At 41.7% G+C, this 21,773-nt stretch overlaps 1 protein-coding gene across 3 annotated transcripts in view; it reads left to right on the top strand.

Annotated features, from left to right (window-relative positions):
- Nucleotides 1-21,773, top strand: part of LOC149008394 (amidase 1-like) — a 45,176-nt gene that overhangs the window by 7,750 nt on the left and 15,653 nt on the right. For all 3 annotated transcript variants that reach the window (XM_089167565.1, XM_089167567.1, XM_089167564.1), the window contains 3 exons: nt 18,664-18,846; nt 18,955-19,102; nt 19,325-19,493. In XM_089167565.1, the coding sequence (XP_089023691.1) occupies nt 18,664-18,846; nt 18,955-19,102; nt 19,325-19,493 (500 nt within the window). The remainder of the gene's footprint in view (nt 1-18,663; nt 18,847-18,954; nt 19,103-19,324; nt 19,494-21,773) is intronic.

The following is a 21,773-nucleotide window of genomic DNA, read 5'->3' as shown; positions in this document are numbered from 1 at the left end:
GCCCGGCGGAAATTATGACTTCAATTCTAAATCCTATTCCCTTTGCAATGTGGGGAATTGATATCATGGGCAAATTCACCAAGGCATCGGGCGGACGGGAATATCCCGATAGTAGCAATTGATTACTTCACAAAATGGGTAGAAGCCGATTGCAATCGGCGACAATTCTTGAGAAAAAAGTGGAGAAATTTGTGCTTGAATCAATCATATATCGCTTTGGGATTCCAAAGATAATTGTCATCGACCATGGTACTCGGTTCGATCGTCCACAATTTGAGCAATTACTGTGGAACATATATGATCGAGCATCGTATGTCCTCGGTGGCATACCCCCAAAGCAATGGCCAGGTAGAGGTTACTAACCGAACGCTCTTGGAAGGAATAAAGAGAAGACTCGAAGTCGACAAAGCTTCTTGGGTCGAAGAATTACATAATGTCTTGTGGGCTTATAGAACTACGGTTCGAACACCTACGGGAGAAACTCCATTCGAGGTTGGCATATGGATCCGAAGCATTGGCACCTTTGTGGAGATAATGGTGGGGACGTTACGGGATCGTGAGTTCGAGGAAAAAGCAAATGAACAAGGACTGCTTGATAGTCTTGATTTGTTGGACGAAGTTCGGGCAAAGGCAATAGCACGAACTCAACATTATCAAAGAAGGATAGCGTCTCATTATAATACTCGAGTGAAGAATCGTCGGTACTTAGCCGGAGATTTGGTGTTGAGAAACACCCTAGCTTCCGACCCGCGTCACCAAAGAAAGTTGGACCCTTCTGGGAAGGACCCTATATGGTTGTGAAACCGGTCGGTTCGAGAGCTTACAGGTGAAGAACATTGATTCCCGAAAGAGTTGGATCGTTCGTGGAATGCTAGGCATCTCAAAAAGTTTTATCCTTGAAGATGATTTCAATTTTGTTCGCGATGTAATCATTTTCAACTCAGTCAATGCAATTTTGGGCTTTCAACAAACTATCTTTTGATTGGGGGGCATCATACACCACATTCAAGAACAAGATCCAACTATAAGGCATCGGATGAAAATTCGTGTGGGTCCTTCAACACTTCAACACTTATGGAAAATCTTTCGAACTTTCTTAAGTCGGGGCATCGGATGAAAATCCGAGTGAGTTCCTTTTGCAAGGCGTCGGTTTGATACCCGAGTGAGTTCCTTCGAGACTTATTGAATTTTTGAATTATCCTTAAGTATAAGGCATTGGTTTAAAACCCGAGTGAGTTCCTTCTCAGACTTATTGTATTTCTCCGGAAATCCATAAGTATAAGGCATCGGTTTAAAACCCGAGTGAGTTCCTTCTCAGACTTATTGTATTTCTCCGGAAATCCTTAAGTATAAGGCATCGGTTTAAAACCCGAGTGAGTTCCTTCTCAGACTTATTGTATTTCTCCGGAAATCCTTAAGTAAAGGCATTGTTTCAGACAACTAAGACCTAATACAACGGCGATTCAAGTGGCTGGCAAAGTTCAAGATAAAGTAATTTCTTATTTCTTCAGAAGATCCAAAGAGGCCAGTATCAAAACAATTACAAGAGCTGGATACAATCTTCGACCAAAGAAGAAAGTCATTACAGGTGACTGTTAACAAGTTATACAAGATCGACGCGACTTTGCTAGAACAAACATATGAGTCAACCATTGGTGAGGAGTCAAGGAAAAGAAGAAAAGAAAGGAGGATTACAAAAATATTTCGATATTCAGAAAATCCTCCGCAATTTCATACTCTTTGTCCAGCTTGTCCAGGAGAAGAATGGTCCTTGACCAAACTCGCATTCGGTACAAGCTCGTCATAATTGACTTCTTCCAGCGGAGAATAAACAGGAGAATCTTCCAGGATATTGCATAATATCCGGATCGGAAGGTGGAGGATCAATCTTATCCTTGGTCCGAGTCCGGAGGAGGAATATCCAGTCGGTAAATACTTCAGGATGGCAAACAAGACCTTGTAGGGAGTCGTATCAAAATGAGGATCTTTCCTTAATATTGATTCCCATACTTCGTTCTCACCATCCCGATACGCCTTGCAAGTTATAAGCATTCAGCATATCAACAAAAGGATTACTTGTGTAAATACTTGAAGACGCAGCTCTGCGAACATCGATTGGAAGGGATTCGGGCAAAGGAACGACAGCTTGCCTTTCGGGTAATGTTTCGATCCTTTAGCTCCCGACTTTCCAACTGTCCGCTCCAGTCGCCGGATCTTCTCCCCGGCATCATCCAAGTCCGACCGAAGACGACCAATCATCGAATTCTTTTCTCCTGCCACCTCCCAAGCTAGATTCCGAAGGCGAGCAATTTCAACATCTTTAGCTTAAGAGATTTCCCGAAGCCTAGAAACTTCATTGCTCAACCTCATCGAGTCTAGTAACTTGCTTCCACTTGGTTGTGGAAGTTACCGTGAAGACTCCTGCAAACAACTTTCGAGTTAGCGAGGAGCGAAAAGTAATTTTTCAGAATCGGAGGATAATGAAGAAAGACTTACATCACCAGTGAGTTCGTAAAGACTTCATCCGGAAGTTTGGAAAGAACTGCGCTCTCGAAGTCATTCGAGCAGCGAGTACACCATTCCAATGCTCTGTCAAACTCGTTTGACACTAATTCAGCGAAGGATGAGAAGGATGAACTACACCAAGCAAAGGTCGAGCTTCATCACTTATCACCCGACGGCGCTTCCTGGTGGCAAAATCCTCCAACTCGGAAGGAGAGGAGGAGGATGCCAAACAAGCACTAGAGTTAGAAATAGGAGCAGCACTGCTGGGGCCACACCTTCATCGACGCCAACATAGTTTCCTCGGATGCCCGAAGAGTCTTCTTCGGGGGCTCACCAACAAGCTCACCAGCGGGATTGCCGGCAACACCATCGGCAACGGAGTGATCAAGATCTTCCCGGGAAAGACGAGCGGTCACTTCGGGCAAAGGAGGCGCAGGACGGCATCAACCGTGAAGGCTGCGGGAATCGACTTGAAGATTCACCGCCGCAGTCGCCTTACGCTTGGAGGATTCACTAGCTGAAACCACCACACTGGCCCCAACCACCACCGACGGAACGCTATTCTTACGAGATTTTGCTCTGATAAAGTTCGGGTTGATCTTGGGAGCCACTATGCAAAACAACAAAAAAAAACAGCCGTATCGATCTGAGAAAATAAACGGCAGCAACAATGGGGAAACCCTAGTTTTCTAAAGCTTCGACGGACCAACAAACTAAACCCCAAGTATAATTCTCAGTGCAGTTTACTTCGGGGGAAGAGGGGAAAGAGATGAGAAATCAAAAAACTCACTTGTTCGAAATGGATAGAGTCATCGTTGGAGTACGAGGAATACGGAAGCGGGCCGAAGGACGAAAGGTTGCTTTGGCACTTTAGCAAATCTATCTTGCGAAGTCGGGATAGATGGAGAGTACCCACGAAAGCTTTAAATAGCCTCAGGTATAAGACGACGGTTGAAGGCTAAGGACAACCGACGACCCAGATCGAAACGACGCTTCGAAATCCACAAAAAGCAAGATCAACGGTCGAAGGGATGTCACATGGAAACATGTGGAAGCGAGCACCTGATGCAGAGAAACCTCCAATCGTCGCACCTGCCATTAAAATATTGGATGTATTTCCGATTCATTGGAAACAATGAATAGTACACAAAAAGCGAGAAAACGTTTGAACTTCACGAAGAGAAACGTGCGGACTTTGCAATAAATGAAGTAGTGGGGAAGATTAACGTATCTTCCCGAAATGCATCTTCACAATATTTCTATAAGATCATTATTCGGCGAGGAATGAAAAGTTAAGTGATAAGTTTTATCATTAATACTTTGATATTAAAGGCAATACTTCAGCAGGAGACGGGGAAACTTAGAGGCCAACATGAAAAAAGAAATGTCTATTCATTAAATTGAGGGTACATCTTTACAAAAGAACAACTTCCTAAGTCTTTTCTTCATTGTTGCCCGAGGGACCTTGGTCGGGATGACTTTTCTCAGGACCATGCGAAGAGCCTTCCTCAAGAGTGGCATCGGCTGAATCCTCTACAACAACAACTTGAGACTCGGCTTGTGATTTCTCCTCCGGAAGTGCCGGCTCGTCATCTAGATATGCCTCATATTGAGGGTCACCGGAAAAGGATCATCTACTCCCCGAGCCCGGTCGGGAGATCCATACCAACTTTCCCGAAGACCTCTGGGGTGGCATACCTCGCGAAAAGGAGCGATGTCGAAGTCGGGGATCGTTCCAAGGATCTGCTCCCAAATGTCGTTACGCCCCATGCGATAAGCCCTGAATGTTGTAAAAACCTAGCAATTCGGAGAAAGGTACGCTGTTCAAATATTTCCGAATGCACTCCTTCCGAAGGTCTGGCTTTATATGCTCAGGCTTGCTAGGGATTGCCAACTTCAGATGTTCTTCGAGCTCCCTACTTTTGATTTCAAGGCTGTCACCAAACAACGTGGCAGCTGCCTTTTGCTTCTCGGCCTCGCGCTCGGCAGCGAGAGACACGAATTCTCGAAGCTTCAAGAGTTTCCTTGAGGGAGATCACTTCTTCCTCATGCTTTTTCGGCAGCTCCACGGTAGCCGCAGTCAGCTGGTCTATTTTAGAATTGGCTTTGGCCAATTTCTCTTCACAAGTTTGCAGCAAGGAGCTGGTGCGACCAACACGGCTCAATGCTTCCATGTGTTGATAAAAGCTCAACACAAGCATTCCTAGGAAGACGGAAGATATCGAAGAAGTCATAAGAAATTATGAAAACATAAGCAAGAAGACCGGTACCTTGTAGATTGACTAACAAGGGAGGTGTCATCCAGGACTTCAAACTCCCGGCGATCGAAGGAGCAAGACCGAGGGAGCTCCATTCTGCAGCTTTTCTCGGGATCGCGAGTGACCCCGTCGGTCATCTTCGGGGTCCACTGGGGATGAAGACTTCCTCACCATCCGTCGAAGCTTTGGATTTTTTATTGGAGGGAGCATCAATTGTGTCATGCCTCCTCTTGGTTCGGACGGAGGAAGAGACGTTAGCCCTCTCCACCATTGGTTTCTTCCCTTTACCCGAAGCATCAGCTACGGGCCGATATTCCCGATACCCCGTAAGAGGGGGTCGGGAGAGGGAAGAGAAGCCTCTTGATCTGCAAATCAAGACCCCGGGCGATCGTTGCTCGGCTGTCACAACGGCCCTAGCGGCCTTCACCCGCAGTCTTTCAGGGTTCGTTCTGGGAGGCACTGCAAAGAAGAAGGATAAGAATCAGAATTCAAGACATAAGATTTCAGTCAAATCAAAGGATGATGGTTAGAAGCTCACAATGAGCCAAGCCCCAAGATCTTGAAGGATGGAGTTATACTCCATTTCATATCCATGTATCTCTTGATACCACGGAATGGATTTGATCTTCCTGATGGCTACCTCGTCTTCTTTAGATAAGGGAAGGCCCCGGTTACTTTCAGACGAAGAAGTAAACTTCCTCCGGTGGTCGGGAAGTTAAGATCCGATGGAGGCGCTCGACGTAGAAAAAGTATCGTTCGCGCCATCTTTTGTGGTTAGAAGGGCAAGTTCCTTTGACAAGGATGCTGCCCCTCCAATCAAGTTCAGCCTTATTGCGTTTGGAAAGAAAGACCCATCCGGGAGGATGGGAGATAGAAAGAACATGAAAATGTACAAAAAGAGAAAGAGATGGCGTGATGCCAAGCTCAAAACACAAACCCAAGAAGCCGACGATGAGACGCCAGCTATTGGGGAGGAGCATTCCGGGACAAATGTTCCAGTGATTCAAAACTGCGGAGAATAAAGGATTAAAAAAGGGAAAGCGAACCCCGCTTTCCGGTGCATCTATGTACAGAGAAAATTCACCCGAAAGGGATGAATCAACCCTCTCATCGGGGTGGGGAGCCCTAACTCGATATGAGGAAGGAAGGTCAAAATCTTGGACAGCTGAAAGAAGGGTTTCTCCATTATAAATGGAAGGAACAGAGCCAGGCCCACCATTGGACCCGGAGGTTTGAGGCTGCCTAGAAGACTCGACAATCTTGGAAGATCCAGACTCGAGAAGGACAGGAGAAGTTTCGGTTTTTCTTTCAAAACCTTTTTGAGAAACTTCAGCGAACTCCCCGCCGGAGGACGGTTAGGGTTTTGTTATCACTATCCGACTGCTCGGGAGCGGGAGAAGCAAAAGCATCATTCTATCAACAACATGGGGTACTAAAGAAGCCCTATCGTCCGCCATTACTCGTTTCAAGAAACTACAAAAAGAAAAGATCAAGAAACTTACCGATTCAGTGAGACAAAGCTTGAGAGCGGGAAGGCGCGAAGGACGACAAAGGTTCAAATTCCAGACAGGGAAGAATGAAACCTACGAAGACAACGAACCGCTTTTTAAAACTCCCGCACGAGTGTTCGGGAATGCGGACGATCGAGATTGATTCAAAATCAACAATCAAGATTCAAAGACGTTTTGAAAGTTTGAACTCACGAATCCGAAATAGGCGTTCGGAAACCGTCGCTTGGATGACGTGAGCCACGACGATCAATCGCAACGAAGACATGTGGCCTTACACTCACAACGCTCGAGGAAAAGTGACCACCGCATTAAATGTGATATGACATTTAATGAAGCACGCAGAGATCATCACCCGACGACGAACCCGATTAAAAACCAAGCCCTCGGGATCGACCGAACGCTTGGTCCGGGGGCTCGTGATATGGAGAGTTTATGATCCGACCGGGTTCATACCTGGTCCGACCCTCGACCCCGGTCGAGACAGAGAAAAACCGAATCGCTCCCGAGCGAACCGGATCCGAAGATGGCTTGTCGAAGAAGAAAGATTATTCGGCTGCAAGCGTGCCCTAATCTTACTTATGGATTAGGGTAATCACCCTGATGACAGCAGACTCAAACTGACGGCTGCGGATAATCATCATCAAAGGGATAACTATCACATAACCTAACGGTTATCTCAGGAGTCCTCTACTAGCCCAAACTAGTAGAAGTCTATCGCTCAACGGACCTTATTGATAAGATCCAACGACTACCCGAAGAAGGCTCGAGTGCATCCAACGAAGGAGATTCGAAGGTACACTCTATATAAACCTCACTACCATACAAGGTGAGGGACGGATCAATCGATCAAAAAGAATACTATCTGAGACTCAGGTTCAGATACATACTGATAGATCCAAACTATCAGCGTCCTGTTATCTAGATCACCTTTCCCGTTTCTTCATTCATTAGCTCTGTGCTTCTAGTAGAGCCGTTTGTGATTAAGTTCATCAACTGACTTAGCCTTCGGAGGTGGACTCCCGACCCCAGCGGTCGGGCCACATCTGACGCTTTCGTTTTGCAGGACATCACGTGGAGATCCAAGGGCTGAGTAGATTTTGGACGCATCAACACCCTAGCATTCCAATCTCTTCTCATAGGTCCAAGGTGTACTTTCTTTGAGAGAGTGAGACACCATTAGCAAAGCAAGCCAATTCTAACCTAAGAAAGTACTTGAGTCTGCCCATATCTTTTATCTCAAACTCTGTCCCCAAGAAAGTCTTCAAGGCTGTAATTTCCTCTTTAATGTTTCATGTGATGACAATATCATCCACACATATACAAGGAGTCAAGGACTACTGTAGTATTAGACTTATCCTGCTTGATAAATAGGGTACGGTCTCCATTACTTTGCCTGTAGCCATAGGAGATTATTGCCTTGTGAAGTCTTCCAAACCATACCTTAGGAGACTGCTTTAGACCATATAAAGCTCTCTTTAACCTGCACACCTTCCCATGGGTCTCTGAACTAGTATAACTAGGGGGCACATCCATATATACTTCTTCCTACAGCTCTCCATGCAGGAAAGCATTCTTCACATCTAATTGTTGAAGACTCCACCCTTGGTTTACAGCACATGAGAGAACAGTCCGAACAATAGTCATCTTAGCAACAAGAGCAAATGTCTCTTGGTAGTCAATGCCATAGGTTTGAGTAAAGCCCTTGGCTACGAGTCTTGCTTTATATCTCTCAATGGTCCCATTTGCTTTGTGTTTCCATTACAAACACCCATGTGCATCCAACAATCTTCTTCCCTGCAGGCAAGGATACTAGATCCCATGTCTTATTTTTTCTCAAGGCTTGTATTTCCTCATCCATAGCTTCCTTCCAGTCTGAGTGAGACACTGAATCCTGCCATGAACTACGGATAGAGGTGGAAGACAGAGAAAATAAATCTTTGAAATTCTAGGGATAGGGAATGATATGACACATGGTTAGAAATAGGGTGTTTGGTGCAGGTACGTGGTTGTTTTCTTAATGCAATAGGCAAATCTAGATCAGAAACAGACTCACCAGGAGGAATGGTTGCTTTAGGACTAGGATCTGGGGCTTCCAATTTTCGTGGCTTAGAGGGGGACTTCTGCTTCCTTTGGTAGGTCTTCAGAGGAGGTCTAGGCTCCCCCTGCACATCCACCAGTTGTTCCTTTTCAGTCACACCATCTTCCAATGGAAAATTTGTCAAAGGAAACTCAGCAGGAGGAATTTCAAGGAACAAGAAGCTTCTTCACTAAGACACTCCCCCTAAAGAAGAGGAGAAAAAAGGGAACCTATTCCTGAAAAACATCTATAGACAAAAAAACGACGAGATTCTAGATGGTTACATTTATAACCTTTTTGTGTAGGGAGATAGCCCAAGAATATACACCGTAACCCTCTAGGATCAAGCTTACTATGACTATGATGGTTGCGAACAAATGCAACACATCCAAAAACTTTAGGGGTACAGTAAAATTGGTTGTATCTAGGAGAACTTTAAGAGGACACCTAGGAGAACTTCAAGAGGACAACGCTGATCTAACACACGTGAAGGCATCCTATTAATGAGATAGGTGGCAGTTTGAACCGCATCACCCTAGAATCGAGGCGACACATGCATAGTAAACATAAGGGACCATGCCACCTCCAAGAGATGCCTATTTTTGCGCTCTACAACCCCATTTTGAGGAGGTGTATCAACACAACTGGTTTGATGGATAATTCTATGATCAGAATGCTAAGAGGGTGTTGTAATTGTTGTGGAATGGCTTATTGATCCATGATCTCAAGCCCTTTATTTGTAATTAAGTGGGAAGTAGACTATTACAAGGAATAGAGTTTTACATGCATGCAAACTCTAATTTAACTCCTATACAAACTCTAATTGGACCCTAGTAGAATCCTACACTCCCCCTCAAGTTGAGGCATAGATATTAGTCATGCCCAACTTGCCAACAATAGGAAGGAAATCTCTTTCTTTCAAACCCTTAGTGAAAACATCTGCTACTTGGTCTCCAGATCATACAAAAGGCATGCAGATAAGCCCTTGTTCCAACTTTCCTTTGACAAAAAACCTGTCAATTTTAATGTGCTTAGTTCGATCATGTTGCACCGGATTATTAGCAATACTAGTAGCAGCATTGTTGTCACAATATAACATCATAGGATTTGGAACTTGGACTCCAATGTCTTGCAGCAAGCCTTTCAACCATAGTAGCTCACAAACTCCACAAACCATAGCTCTATATTCAACTTCGGTACTAGATAAAGCTACCACATTCTATTTCTTACTTCTCTAAGTAACTAGATTGCCTCCAACAAAGGTATAGTAACCTGAAATTGACTTCCTGTCTGGAGATCCAGCCCAGTCTGCATCAGTGTATGCTTCTACTTTTAGGTTATCGGTGGGTGACAGAAGTATTCCTTTTCCAGGAGTTCCCTTCAAATACTGTAGTATTGTCATCGGAGAAACCATGTGGGATTTTCATATAGACCTCTTCTGCTAACTCCCCATATAAGAAGGCATTCTTTACGTCTAGTTGGTGTAAGTTCCAGTGTTTGTTTACAGCTACAGACGACAGAACTCTAACAGTGTTTAGTTTCGCAACAGGGGCAAAGGTCTCTTGATAATCAATCCCATAGGTCTGGGTAAACCCCTTTGCAACTAGTCTAGCTTTTAACTTGTTGACTGATCCATCCATATTTTGTTTAACCACAAATACCCATTTGGAGCCCACTGGTTTTTTTCCTGGAGGAAGTGTAACCAGCTCCCAAGTGTCATTTTTCTTCATTGCCTACATTTCCTCTACCATAGCTTCCTTCCATCTCTTATCAGCATAGGCTTCCTGCCAGCTTTTAGAAACAGAGAGGATATAAAAGCACGGTAGGAGTCAGACAAAGAGTTATAAGAAACATATTTAGCTATGGGATGTTGAGTACAAGATCTGACCCCTTTTCTAACAGCAATAGGAAGATCAGAAGTAAATACCTCAGTAGAATCTGATTCTGGTGCAGGAGACTGAAGTGGTAACGTATCACCTTTCTCCACCTGCTTTAGCCGGTTGTATTTCTTCCTCTGATAAGTCTGCACCTCCTTATTCTGGTTAATCTGGTTTTGAAAGACCCCAACAGTGTGTCTCACAGGAGTGGTCTCCCCCTGGCTAGGTTCTTCACATGGTTCAGAAATCGAAGGGGGAGGATTAGAGTCCTCAGGTATACTGGCCGAAGTCTCCCCCTGGTCAGGAAACTCTTCTTGGACTCTTAAGTTGTGTTGGTGTGTGATAGGAAGATCTAGAGTCGGAAAGAACACCTCTCTTCTAGGACTCTCCCCCTGGAGAGGTGTATAGTAAGGGCAAAACTCATGAAAAAGTACATCCATGGATACAATGGTTTTCCTGGAGGGAGGATGATAACATTTGTACCCTTTCTGAGTTGCATAATACCCCAAAAATATGCAGCGTAGGCCGCGGGGAGCCAGCTTACTCTGGTGGGCTGTGATTCTGGCATAACACACACATCCAAAAACCTTTGGGGGAATAACAAAAGAAGAGGCTCCCTGAAGAATCTCATTAGGACATTTAAAACCAAGTATCCTACTGGGCATCCTATTCATAAGGTAAGAAGCAATGAGTATAGCATCACTCCAGTATTGGTCAGGTACATTCATAGCAATCATAATAGAACGGGCTATCTCTAAAAGATGCCGATTCTTCCTTTTCGACCACTCCATTTTGGGCAGTTATATCAACGCAACTGATCTGGTGTATTATGCCAGAGTCAGAGAGATATCTTTGAAATTCACCATCAATATACTATGTGCCATTGTCACTGCGAAGGATCTTTACAGTGGCATTGAACTGAGTTTTAATCATATTATGAAAATCACGAAAACATCGGAAAACTTCATTTTTTTGTTTTAAAAGATAAATCCATGTAGAAAGAGAGTGACAATCAATAAAAGTAACAAAGTACCTATGGCTAGTGATAGACACACGTCGGCAGGGACCCCACACATCAGTATGAATTAACATAAAAGGAATAATTTTCCTATTATGAATAGAAGGTAAATAAGTATAACGAGTCTGCTTCGCAAAAATGCAGGTTTCACAAAAAAATCATCCTCATTACAAGAAGAAACTAAATAAGGAAATATTTTCTTAAGAGTTCCTAGAGGGGGGTGACCTAGCCTACGGTGCCACTGATGAAGGTCTGATATTACCGAATGGACCTGATTAGAAGATGTAGTCAGAGCAGAAGTAGATCCTTCAATCGGCTCGAGCAAATAAAGTCCATTGTCTAGTTTACCACGTCCAATCTCCTTCCCCGTGACCAGATCCTGGAAGACACAGTAAGATGGGAAAAATGTCACTTTACAATTCAAGTCATGTGTAAGACTACTGATAGAGAGCAAGTTAGTAGAGAAAGAGGGAACATGTAAAACTTTAGACAAAGAAAGGGATGGAGAATGTTGAATGGTTCCTTTTCCAGCAATGGAAGAATAGGAGCCATCAACAATTCGAACTTTATCTTTTCCAGAAGTTGGAGAATATTGTAAGAAAAAAGAGGATAAACATGTCATATGATCTGTGGCTCCTGTATCAATAATCCAAGGAGTAGAAACTGAAGAAACTTGGAAGCTTGTAAAAGTTTTACCTAAATTAGCAAGGTAGGAGTTGGTTTGATTAGTAGAGGAAGCAGTGATAGAGGCTGTACCGGCAGTAAAAGACTGCAGAATACGTCGCAAAGTAGCGAACTCCTCCTGTGAAAAACCAACGTCTGCAGAGGGTGTGGTGGGAACTATCTCAGAAAGATTGGCCTTTGGTTTTCCCTTTCTTTGTGCTCGTTTTTGCTCAAAATCAGCAGGCTTCCCATACAGTTTCCAACAATTTTCCTTGGTATGATATGGTTTGTGACAGTGCTCACACTTGACAATCTCCTTAGCCGGATCAAATTTAGTCCGAACAGACTGTAAAGCTGATTTCTCCATAATAGGAGTATGAAGCATGGCTAATCGACGACTTTCCTCACACTGAACAAGAGCATAAGACTGTTCTAGTGTAGGAAAGGGAGAACGACTTAAGACTTGCACTCTGATTTGATCGTACTCCACGTTCAAACCGGCCAAGAAGTCATATACTCGAATCTTATCAATGTGCTTCTTATAAGTCGCCACATCATCTGGGTTAGTGGGGTGATAATCCCCATAATGATCCAACTCTTGCCAAAGAGATCGCAACTCAGCATAATAGTGGGCCACAGTCAATTCCTTTTGGGTAGTCTCATGAAGCTTCTTTCGTAGCTCATAAATCTGTGCATCATTCCCCAACTGTCCATATATTTCAGTAGTAGCCTTCCAGATTTGGGCAGCAGTATCAAGTAATAGATATCCACGGGCAATATTTGGAATCATGGAATTCAAGAGAAATGACATAATAAGAGAGTCATTCGAGATCCATTTATCCTGTGAAACGCTTGTGGTAGTAGGTTTGATAGTGGTGCCCGTAATGTATCCAACAAGTCCTCTTCCAGCAATAGTTAAGTAAGCAGATCGGGACCAAATTAAATAATTTCTCCCATCAAATCTTACCAAAAGAGGATGAAGAGTGGGATAATGTTCAGGGCCGGTGGGAGCAGTAGTACCCTCGATAGTTGCCATGTTGAAAAAATTGTCTGCAGTTCTTCAGTCTTCACCTTTTGAAAAAAAACTAAAACGTCACAGAATGAAATAGCCAAATCACCTAAAAAAGGTTATAAATACCCCCCTTTTTTTTTTTTTTTTTTTTTTTTGGGCTAATAGAACCAGAGAAAAATCTGGTCTGGTCTACTGGTTTTTGGCTAATAGAACCAGAGACAAAAAAAGGGAAAATATTGGACAATGAACCAACAAACTAAACCAAACTAAACACCGAACCAGAGGTTGAACCCAACCAAATAAATCAATAACCAATCAATATCTTCTTCCTCATACCTGAAAAATTCGAAGACGGTAGAGGTTACCTGGTTCGATGGCAAAAGCAACGATGACGTCCCTGGAAGCTAGAAGCAGATCGATGGACTTTCTCTTTCTTTTTTGTTCTTTTTGTTTCTTTGGTCGATGGCGGAAGCAGCGATGAGAGCAGCACCAGTAGCAGTGGTGGAAGCAGCAGGGTTCTTGACGATAGCAGCAGCTGTAGCAGCGGTGGTAGCAGCAGGGTTCCTCTTCTCTTCTTCTTTCCCTCCTTTTTCTTGTTCTTGCAGTGGCAGATTTCTGTCCAAAACTGAAGAATCGATAGGTGCAGAAAATTTCTGAATTTGAATTTCTGCGATAGTTGTAGAAAAAAACCTACGATGGTTGTAGGAAAAATTCTGCAATTGTTGTAGAAGAAAGAACACTACGATGGTATTACAGTTGCTGAAAATTCCTGCGATGGTTTTTACGGAAGGAAAAAAAGAATTGAAGAAGATCAATCGAACTTAGGCTCTGATGCCATGTTGTAATTGTTGTGGAATGGCTTTTGATCCATGATCTCAAGCCCTTTATATATAATTAAGTGGGAAGTAGACTATTACAAGGAATAGAGTTTTATATGAATGCAAACTCTAATTTAACTCCTAAACAAACTCTAATTGGACTCCTAGTAGAATCCTACAGAGGGGAAGCCACCACCTGAAGATTCAGTCCCATTATCTGTCCTAAGGATTTTTATTACAGCCCCAAACTGGGTCTTAACCAGATTGTGGAAATTTTGAAAACAGGAGAACACATCACTTTTTTTTAATGCAAGAGATAAACCCAAGTAGTGCGGGTGTAACAATCAATGAATGTAACAAACCAATGATGGCTAGATATTGACACAGTTCGAGGAGGACCCCATACATCAAAGTGAATAATAGAAAAAGGAAATTTACTTCCATTATCTGAAATGGGATAAATATGTCTTGTTTGCTTGGCCAAAATACAAGCATCACAACGAAAATAATTCAAATGACACTTTTTAACCAAATCAGGAAAGAGTCTAAACAAAACTGACAAAGGAATGTGGCCAAGATGATTATGCCATTGTAATAAAGACACTAACGCAAGAGAGGATGATGCAGAAAATGTAGAAAGAGCAGATGGAGAGCTAGAATCGTCCAAAAGGTAGAGCCCTCCTTTTGTTACCACTACCAATCGTACACCCCATCTCCAGGTCCTGAAAAATACAGTGAGATGGAAAGAATGTTAATTTGCAGTTCATATCATAGGTTAGGCTACTAATGGATAATAAATTACCTGAAAATTTAGGAACATGCAAAGCAAATGAAAGGGTGAGGTTAGGTGAATAGATGATGGAGCCCTTTCTAGAAATAGGGGACAGGGATCCATCTACTGTTCGAACATTCTGAACAAGTGGAATAAAGAAGATGAGCCAATCATGTGGTCGGTTGCCCCAGAGTCAATTATTCGAGAGGGATAAATATAATTGACACTGGGACAACCATAGTTGTCATGGCAACGAGGCGAGGCGAGGCGATTTAGGTGAGTTGAGGCGATGAGTCGACGAGGCGCCCTCTGAGGCGCTTTTGAGGCGTTTAAAGTGAAATTTTTAGTGTACATCTCATACACTCTAATTCATTATAAATCTATCATATCTTATATAATAAAAAAAACTAATATTAGCCTACCTCAAGTCATCCAACATATTACAAACCACACATAGTAGGTCCTAAATAAAAAGTCGCGGGAAGAAAGGAAGAGAAGAAGTCGCCCATCATTGGCTGCTGCTTGCTGGAGTGTCGTCGTAGGAATGGAAGAGAAGAAGAGAGGAAGAGAGAAAGAGATTATGGATTAGAGTGAGAGTGAGAGTGTGAGACTCGATTCAAGAACTTGTTCCCTTTTGATTTTATTTGTTTTTATTTTATTTTGTCACATGTAGCGTCATTATAAATATACATATAGGTTCAAAGAATAGATACCTTACAATCGGAATCTAATAAGTAATTCAATATATGCCTTCGATTTGGCATCTTTTATGTGATTTAAAAAAAAAATAATAAAAAAAAGCGGACGCCTTGGGGTATAAGGCGTCTGAGGCACTTGAGGCAACGCCTCATACCCCAAGGCCGTCGCCTTATTGCCTGAAAATAATACACCGATTTAAGGCGCCCGGACGCCTAGGCGATGCTTAGGCAACGCCTTAACAACTATGGTGACAACTGAAAATACCTGTAGGAGGTTGGGAACCAAAGGTAGAGGCAACAAAAAATGCAACACTCTCACCGGGAGTCAACCTGGAAAAGGATCCTTCAAGTTTCGTCATCAGCTGACGAAAGAGTAGGTGTATTCTATATGTTTGGAATAAGCCTGATTTGTAGATACTTGATTGCTGCCCCTACTGCCACTCTTTGCTTCTCCATGGGAACTGGTTGGACGTCCATGTAATTTCCAACATTTATCCTTTGTATAATGTTCCTTCCCATAATACTCACACTTCACAGGAGGTCGAGAGTTTCCAAAACTAGGCTTAGGATTACCAGAACCAGCATCTAATGCAGACCTATTAGGAGTCTGTGTATGTACTATAGTTATCCGTTGACTGTCCTCTATATTTACCATGCCATTGGCTTGGGCCAGAGAATGGAAATGCTCTCTAGAAAGGATCTGTGCGCGAGTTTGATCAAATTCTATATTCAATTCTGCCAAAAATTCATAAACTCTCTGTTTGTCTTCCCATTTTTGATAAGCAATAGCATCTTCAACATTCTTCGGTGTAAATTTTCCATAGAAATCTAAAGTCTGGTAATATCCCTGAAGAGTGCTATAGTATTGAAAAAAGAGTAAGGTCCTTCTGCTGCAACTGATTGATTTTCCATCTAATTTCAAAGCATTGTGCATCATTGCCAACTCTGGAGTATGTATCCTTAACAACTTTCCAAATAGTTGACGAATCAAGAAGGAGGAGATGACTATTTGCTATGCTTGATTCAATGGAGTTGATGAGAAAACCCATGACCAAACATTCATCTATATATTACTTGGAAAGTTGTGGACCGGGAAAGTTTGGTAGAAGTCCCATCAAGATGGCCAGTAAGACCACGAGCACCAACAGTAAGGGAAACTGAACGAGACCATCTAAGATAATTTGTCCTATTGAGTTTTACTGTGGTCATCTGAAGCAGGGAAAACTCACGATCCCTATGAATAGAAGACATTGGAGACTCTTCAGATGTACCAGTCAAGGGAGATGTGGGAGTAACTATCGCAAAAAGAAATCACTCAAATTTACAAATAGCTCCCTGAGACTATTTAAATTTACAAACAACTCCCTGACAACAGTTAATTTTACGCACATGACTCTCTGGAACCATTTGAATTTGCAAAAAAAAAACCCTAGAACTATTCTAATTTACAAAATAGGCCCCTGCGATTTCACAGAATCATGATCCTCCTTGGATAGGTCAAAAAATAGGATTTTTCAAGGAAGGAAAGAAATTCATCATGGAAGGAAGTCTGGTTAGGTCAGATGATTGGTTCTAGAGGGACTTTTGAATCATTGAAACCCTTCTAGCAACTATCGCAAGTAAGAGGAACGATAGGTTCAAAAGAACAAAAATTAGGTTGAAAGAGGGCTAGAAAGAGGCCGATGGCTGTAGGTGGATCGAACTAGAGAGGCGATGCCTCTAGGAGCCATGCAAATTGCAACGATGGCCCTTAGAGGCAATCACATGGTTTTTGGGTTCCTAGCGATAAGCAACAATAGGCCTAGAGAGGTCGCTGGTATGAGTCGATCCTCTTAGGCCTATCGCTGATTATGGTTAAGGCTGGCAGAAGGTCTAGGAGTGGTTCAGATTGCAAGCAATGGTGGTCGCTGGACTTTTGGAGTTGCAATGGAGGTGGCGGAGGTGGAGGTGACAGATCTGTGATGGTTAGAACCTGGCAGAAGGGGGATTGGTGAGCTGCGATGGTCGTGGTGCTTCGCGATGAGAATTTACTAGGGTTCTTGGATCAAAATTGGCTCCAATAACCATGTTGAATAATTTGTGGAATCTTGACTTATGGCTTGTGTGACATAGCAGGGTTTTATTTATAATAATAGTTATGAATGAGCAAGTAGAATGATACCCGATGTGGGACTAAAAAACATAAAGAAGAAAGACTTTCTAATAGACTAAACTCCCAACTAGACTCAAACTTATGACGTACAACATTTAGTTATTCATATCGATCAATAGAAATTTATTTCTTTTTCCGAAAATGCGTATCAATTCAATACCCAACAATACCATTTCTTATAGGTCCATTGGTCAATTTGACTTGAAACTTACTGATAAATAAACCCTAGATGGGTGCATCTGACAAATTTGATAAGTCAGATTCCCTAGCAGATAGTGGTGAAGATGATCCCCATGAATTAGTTTGAGACCCCTGGTGAACCTGTGGATTTGCAATGGTGGTCTACAATCAGCTAGTGCTGAAGAGAACAATCAAACTATGATATCACAGCTTCCTAGCAGCAATATGTGGTCATAGATAGCAGCTCGCATGTCTTACTCACCAAACAGTTCCACAGTTTCTGGCTGGTTGGGGCAGTCTCAAGCTTGAAGAAAATATACCACCCAGTGAGAGAGGCCTTTGAAGCAAGATAAGAGCAAGGAAACTTGTGGCGGTGCTTGAGACCTAAAATCTATTCTTTTTTCTTTGAAATCAGTCACTCTGTACCCTCCCTTACCTTACTGCTTCTAAGTAATGCATTTTCCATGCTTATGGTTATAACTTGAATAAATAAATAATCCTTTACATTTAGACAAGGGCACAAATTTTTCTGTATTTCCAATCTAAAGCTTTTCTGGATGGACCTACTATCTGGCACATAACAGTTATTTTGGGGCTCAAAAATTACAGATATGTCCAGTTCATCATCAATCAGTCTAGCAAGTTTGAGTGAAGTCCTTTTTTCTCATGTGGCGATATGAAACTTACAAAATTGGTGAAAATTTAAATTTGTGCTAGTTAAGTTAGTTTCTGACAACTAGTGCAAATGTCCTATCATGATATGTAATGTAGATCGGGGGTTGGGGGTTGTAAAGAAACTTGACATATAGCTAATTCATGATTGGGCTTTCCCATCGAATGGTTGGTCTGACCAAAGGAGTCTCCCATGTATGTGGGCCAAGAAGAAGTGAAGCACTGAAGCATATAGAAAGAGCTCTCTATATGGTGCCATGTAATGGAGATATACCTGTCAAACAGGGATAAAGAATTGGCTTGTTTCTTTTAATCAGAAGTTTGATTGTTTAACACCTTGGCTCAAAGTCTGCTTTTAGCAGGGAGTGTGTGTTGCAGTTAAATAGTTTACTATCTTCCTTGGGACCTTCTCCCTGACTTTATTTGTTCTATTCGTCATTCATTATCCAGGATGGTTTTCAAGGGATCCTGTGATCTTGAAACAAGTAGGGCATGTGCTACTGCAATTACATAATGTGCCACCTGTACATCCAAGTCTTATCATTATTCCAGATGACTGTTTCCAACTTCTGAACATTCCCAGTGATCGTGTGACCCAGGTTCTTCTCAAGTCTATCACAAAGTTGTGTGGAGGTAAACTCTTGTTCATGTGGTGTGGAGTCCTTCACAAAGGGTTCTGTCTGCATTCATCTTAATGGGAATTAAGTCAGTTGAGGTGTTACTTCTCTTTCCGTTTTGTAGGTCAAATTGTTAGGCACAAAGACCTTGGTGATTATGTCAAGGATAAAGTTCCGAGTTTGAAGCATTTTATGGATGACAGTAATGGTCAACTGGAGTATAATATACCGTCATTAGTGGCTCTTTCAAGGGCCATGGGGTTGCTTCTGAGGTACAGTTCTTACACAGAATTGCCTTACTGTTAGAAATATTTTGCCATGTAAAAAGATATATTTCTCTTCACTCTCCCATCCTACCTGGCCTTCATCCCCTCACCCACAAACGCCTCCACCACCCCTGACCCCACCACCAACCCCCCACCCCAAAGAAAGAAAAAAAGAAAAAAACTGCCTTAAAATAAAATAAAATATTATTTTATCATTTGGAAGTGTAGGTATGAGTTCAGAAGTAACCATGAAGAATGGATCAGTTCAGTGAAACCTGACTTAGGTTCAGGTATATCACAACGGGTACAGGAAGCCCTAATGACAACAAGTGAAAACATTGACATCTGCCATTCCGTTAGGATTGAGCTCCATGCTGCTCTTACTGAGCTACTTGAGGTACACATTCTCTCCTTTTCTCTTTCTGCATGCATTTCGACACTCACTGCCTGTTGAATTGCAAAACTCCTTGAGGAATCTTCTACTTCTATTTTTTTTTTTTGGGGGGGGGGTGAATAAGAATATCATTACCAAAATCACAAAACCAGAAAAAGGTGGGGGCACGAACTTGAAGCCTGTGGCAGGCAAGGAGGTTGTGGAAGAGAAGTATGTAATACCAAGTAACAACAATGAGCTTGTTCCTTAAGGAATCTATCAGGGAGTTATGGGGGGAGCATATGAAGTCTAGAGCTGTCATCAAAGAAGACATCTTTCCACATCTGAATCGAAGTCCTAGAGCTGGAGGTCCATCGAAAGATTCCATTCCATCTCTTAAATCAAGTTTCACACTTTACCATATGAGAAATCAATTCAAAGCCCTCTCTAGATTCCACTATAAACCCTCGATTCTCCCAGATTCCCAAAAATCTAACCTTTGTTCTGCTGTCAATCAATTTCAGCATTATTCCACTGTTAGAACATCAAGAAACCTTCACAGATAGATTGACCACTCATCTGAGCATAACCAACACGTCAAAACCCTAACCCTTAAATTGATCAAAACCCTTTTTTGGCATTTTCGAACCTACCTGTTCAGATGCTATTTGGCTTCCAGTTAGTCTCCTACAAATCTAGAGCCACATTTGAGAAAGAAAACCACCCAGTCATGTCAGATGCACTCCCCTTTGACAGAAAGGCACCCCTAGTTTTTTCTGGGGTTAATGCGGGGGGTTGAGCTGCACCAGTCGTGTACCCCTTCACCCATGTGGCTCTATGGGATGGAGATGTATAATTTAAAACTGAGAAGTTATTAAAAAAAAAAAAAAGGGAAGAGTTCTAACAGATATCTTTTGGAAATCAGTTGACCTAATATATTAATTTAGGAGTTGAAATTATGGATTTAAAAATAAAAAATTAAAAAAATTAAAAAAATTAAAAAGAATAAAAAGGAGAAAAAAAACTACTAATAGATAGCTTTGGAAATCAGTTGACCTAATATCTTAATTTAGGAATTGAGTTTATGGAATTGTTTTTTTTTCCGAACCAGTGATATGATATTAAAAGTTGTATAAGTTTATAGATAAACTCAGTGTAGCAAAAATGAGGATGCTAAGATGGATGAGTGGCAAAACTAGGATGGATAAGATAAGAAATGATCATATTAGAGTTGGTCTGGGAGTTGCTCCCATAAGTGATAAGCTTCGAGAAAGTCGTTTGAGGCATGGTGGGAGATCGCAGATCGGCGAGATCGCGAGATACTCGCCTTTAGAAGGCGAGACGAGACTCGCGAGACGAGAGCACTCGCCGAGACGCCTCCGCGGACGCCCGCGGTTCTCGGCGGTCTCGCCGGGTTTTTTGCTTTAGGGGCTTTTAGCCCTTCTCGCCGGGGCTCTCTCGCCTCTCGGCCTCTCTCTCTCCTCCTGGGCCCTTTTGGCCGGCTTCTTTTTGGCCGGGGGTTTGTTGGGGATTCACTGCACATCATCCTCATCTCCACAATTGAGCTTTTGTGTGATTGCATTTTCGGGATCTTCGTGTGATTTTCCCCATTTGATTTTTTCATAAGGTTCTACATGATTGTATGAGTGTGATATTATATGTTGATGTTCGCTTAGATCTACACTTTCATGGATTTTAATTTTCTGTTATTAATTTTTTTTTGATTTTCGTATTTAAAAATATATTATCTAAAATTAAAATTAAAGATTATAAATAAATACTTATGATATGAATGTGATTATTATTTATGTTAAACTACATTTAGAGGGCTACAATCTCATGTATTAATATTTTGATTATCATGCTTGCTGTATTTTTTTATTTAAATAATTATTTTGAATAATATTTTATTAAAAAATTATCTGTTTTTTTTTTAAATGATGCTTATATTATGTAGTTTATTTTAAAAATACAAACATGTCTTATTGAGCATTGTATATATGTTATCTTAGAACAAAGTGTGTGTTTTGTTGTTTTATAAATTATTTTTACATAAAATAATTATAAAAAATAATATGTTATTAAAATTTATCTGTTTTTTTTAATGATGCTCATATTATGTAGTTTATTTTAAAAATACTAACATGTTTGTTTGAGCAGTGTATATATGTTATCTTAGAACAAAGTGTGTGTTTTGTTGTTTTATAAATTGTTTTTACATGTTTTTATGTATCTAAAAATTATTCTAATGATTATTTGGGAATATTCATGATTCATGTATGTATTTGACTTTCAGCTGTACAT

The sequence above is a fragment of the Hakea prostrata genome, chromosome 8, assembly GCF_041222555.1.
Source record: "Hakea prostrata isolate BN-2017 chromosome 8, UWA_Hpros_2, whole genome shotgun sequence".
Lineage (NCBI taxonomy): Eukaryota > Viridiplantae > Streptophyta > Magnoliopsida > Proteales > Proteaceae > Hakea > Hakea prostrata.
This window is presented reverse-complemented; position numbering and strand designations above follow the sequence as displayed.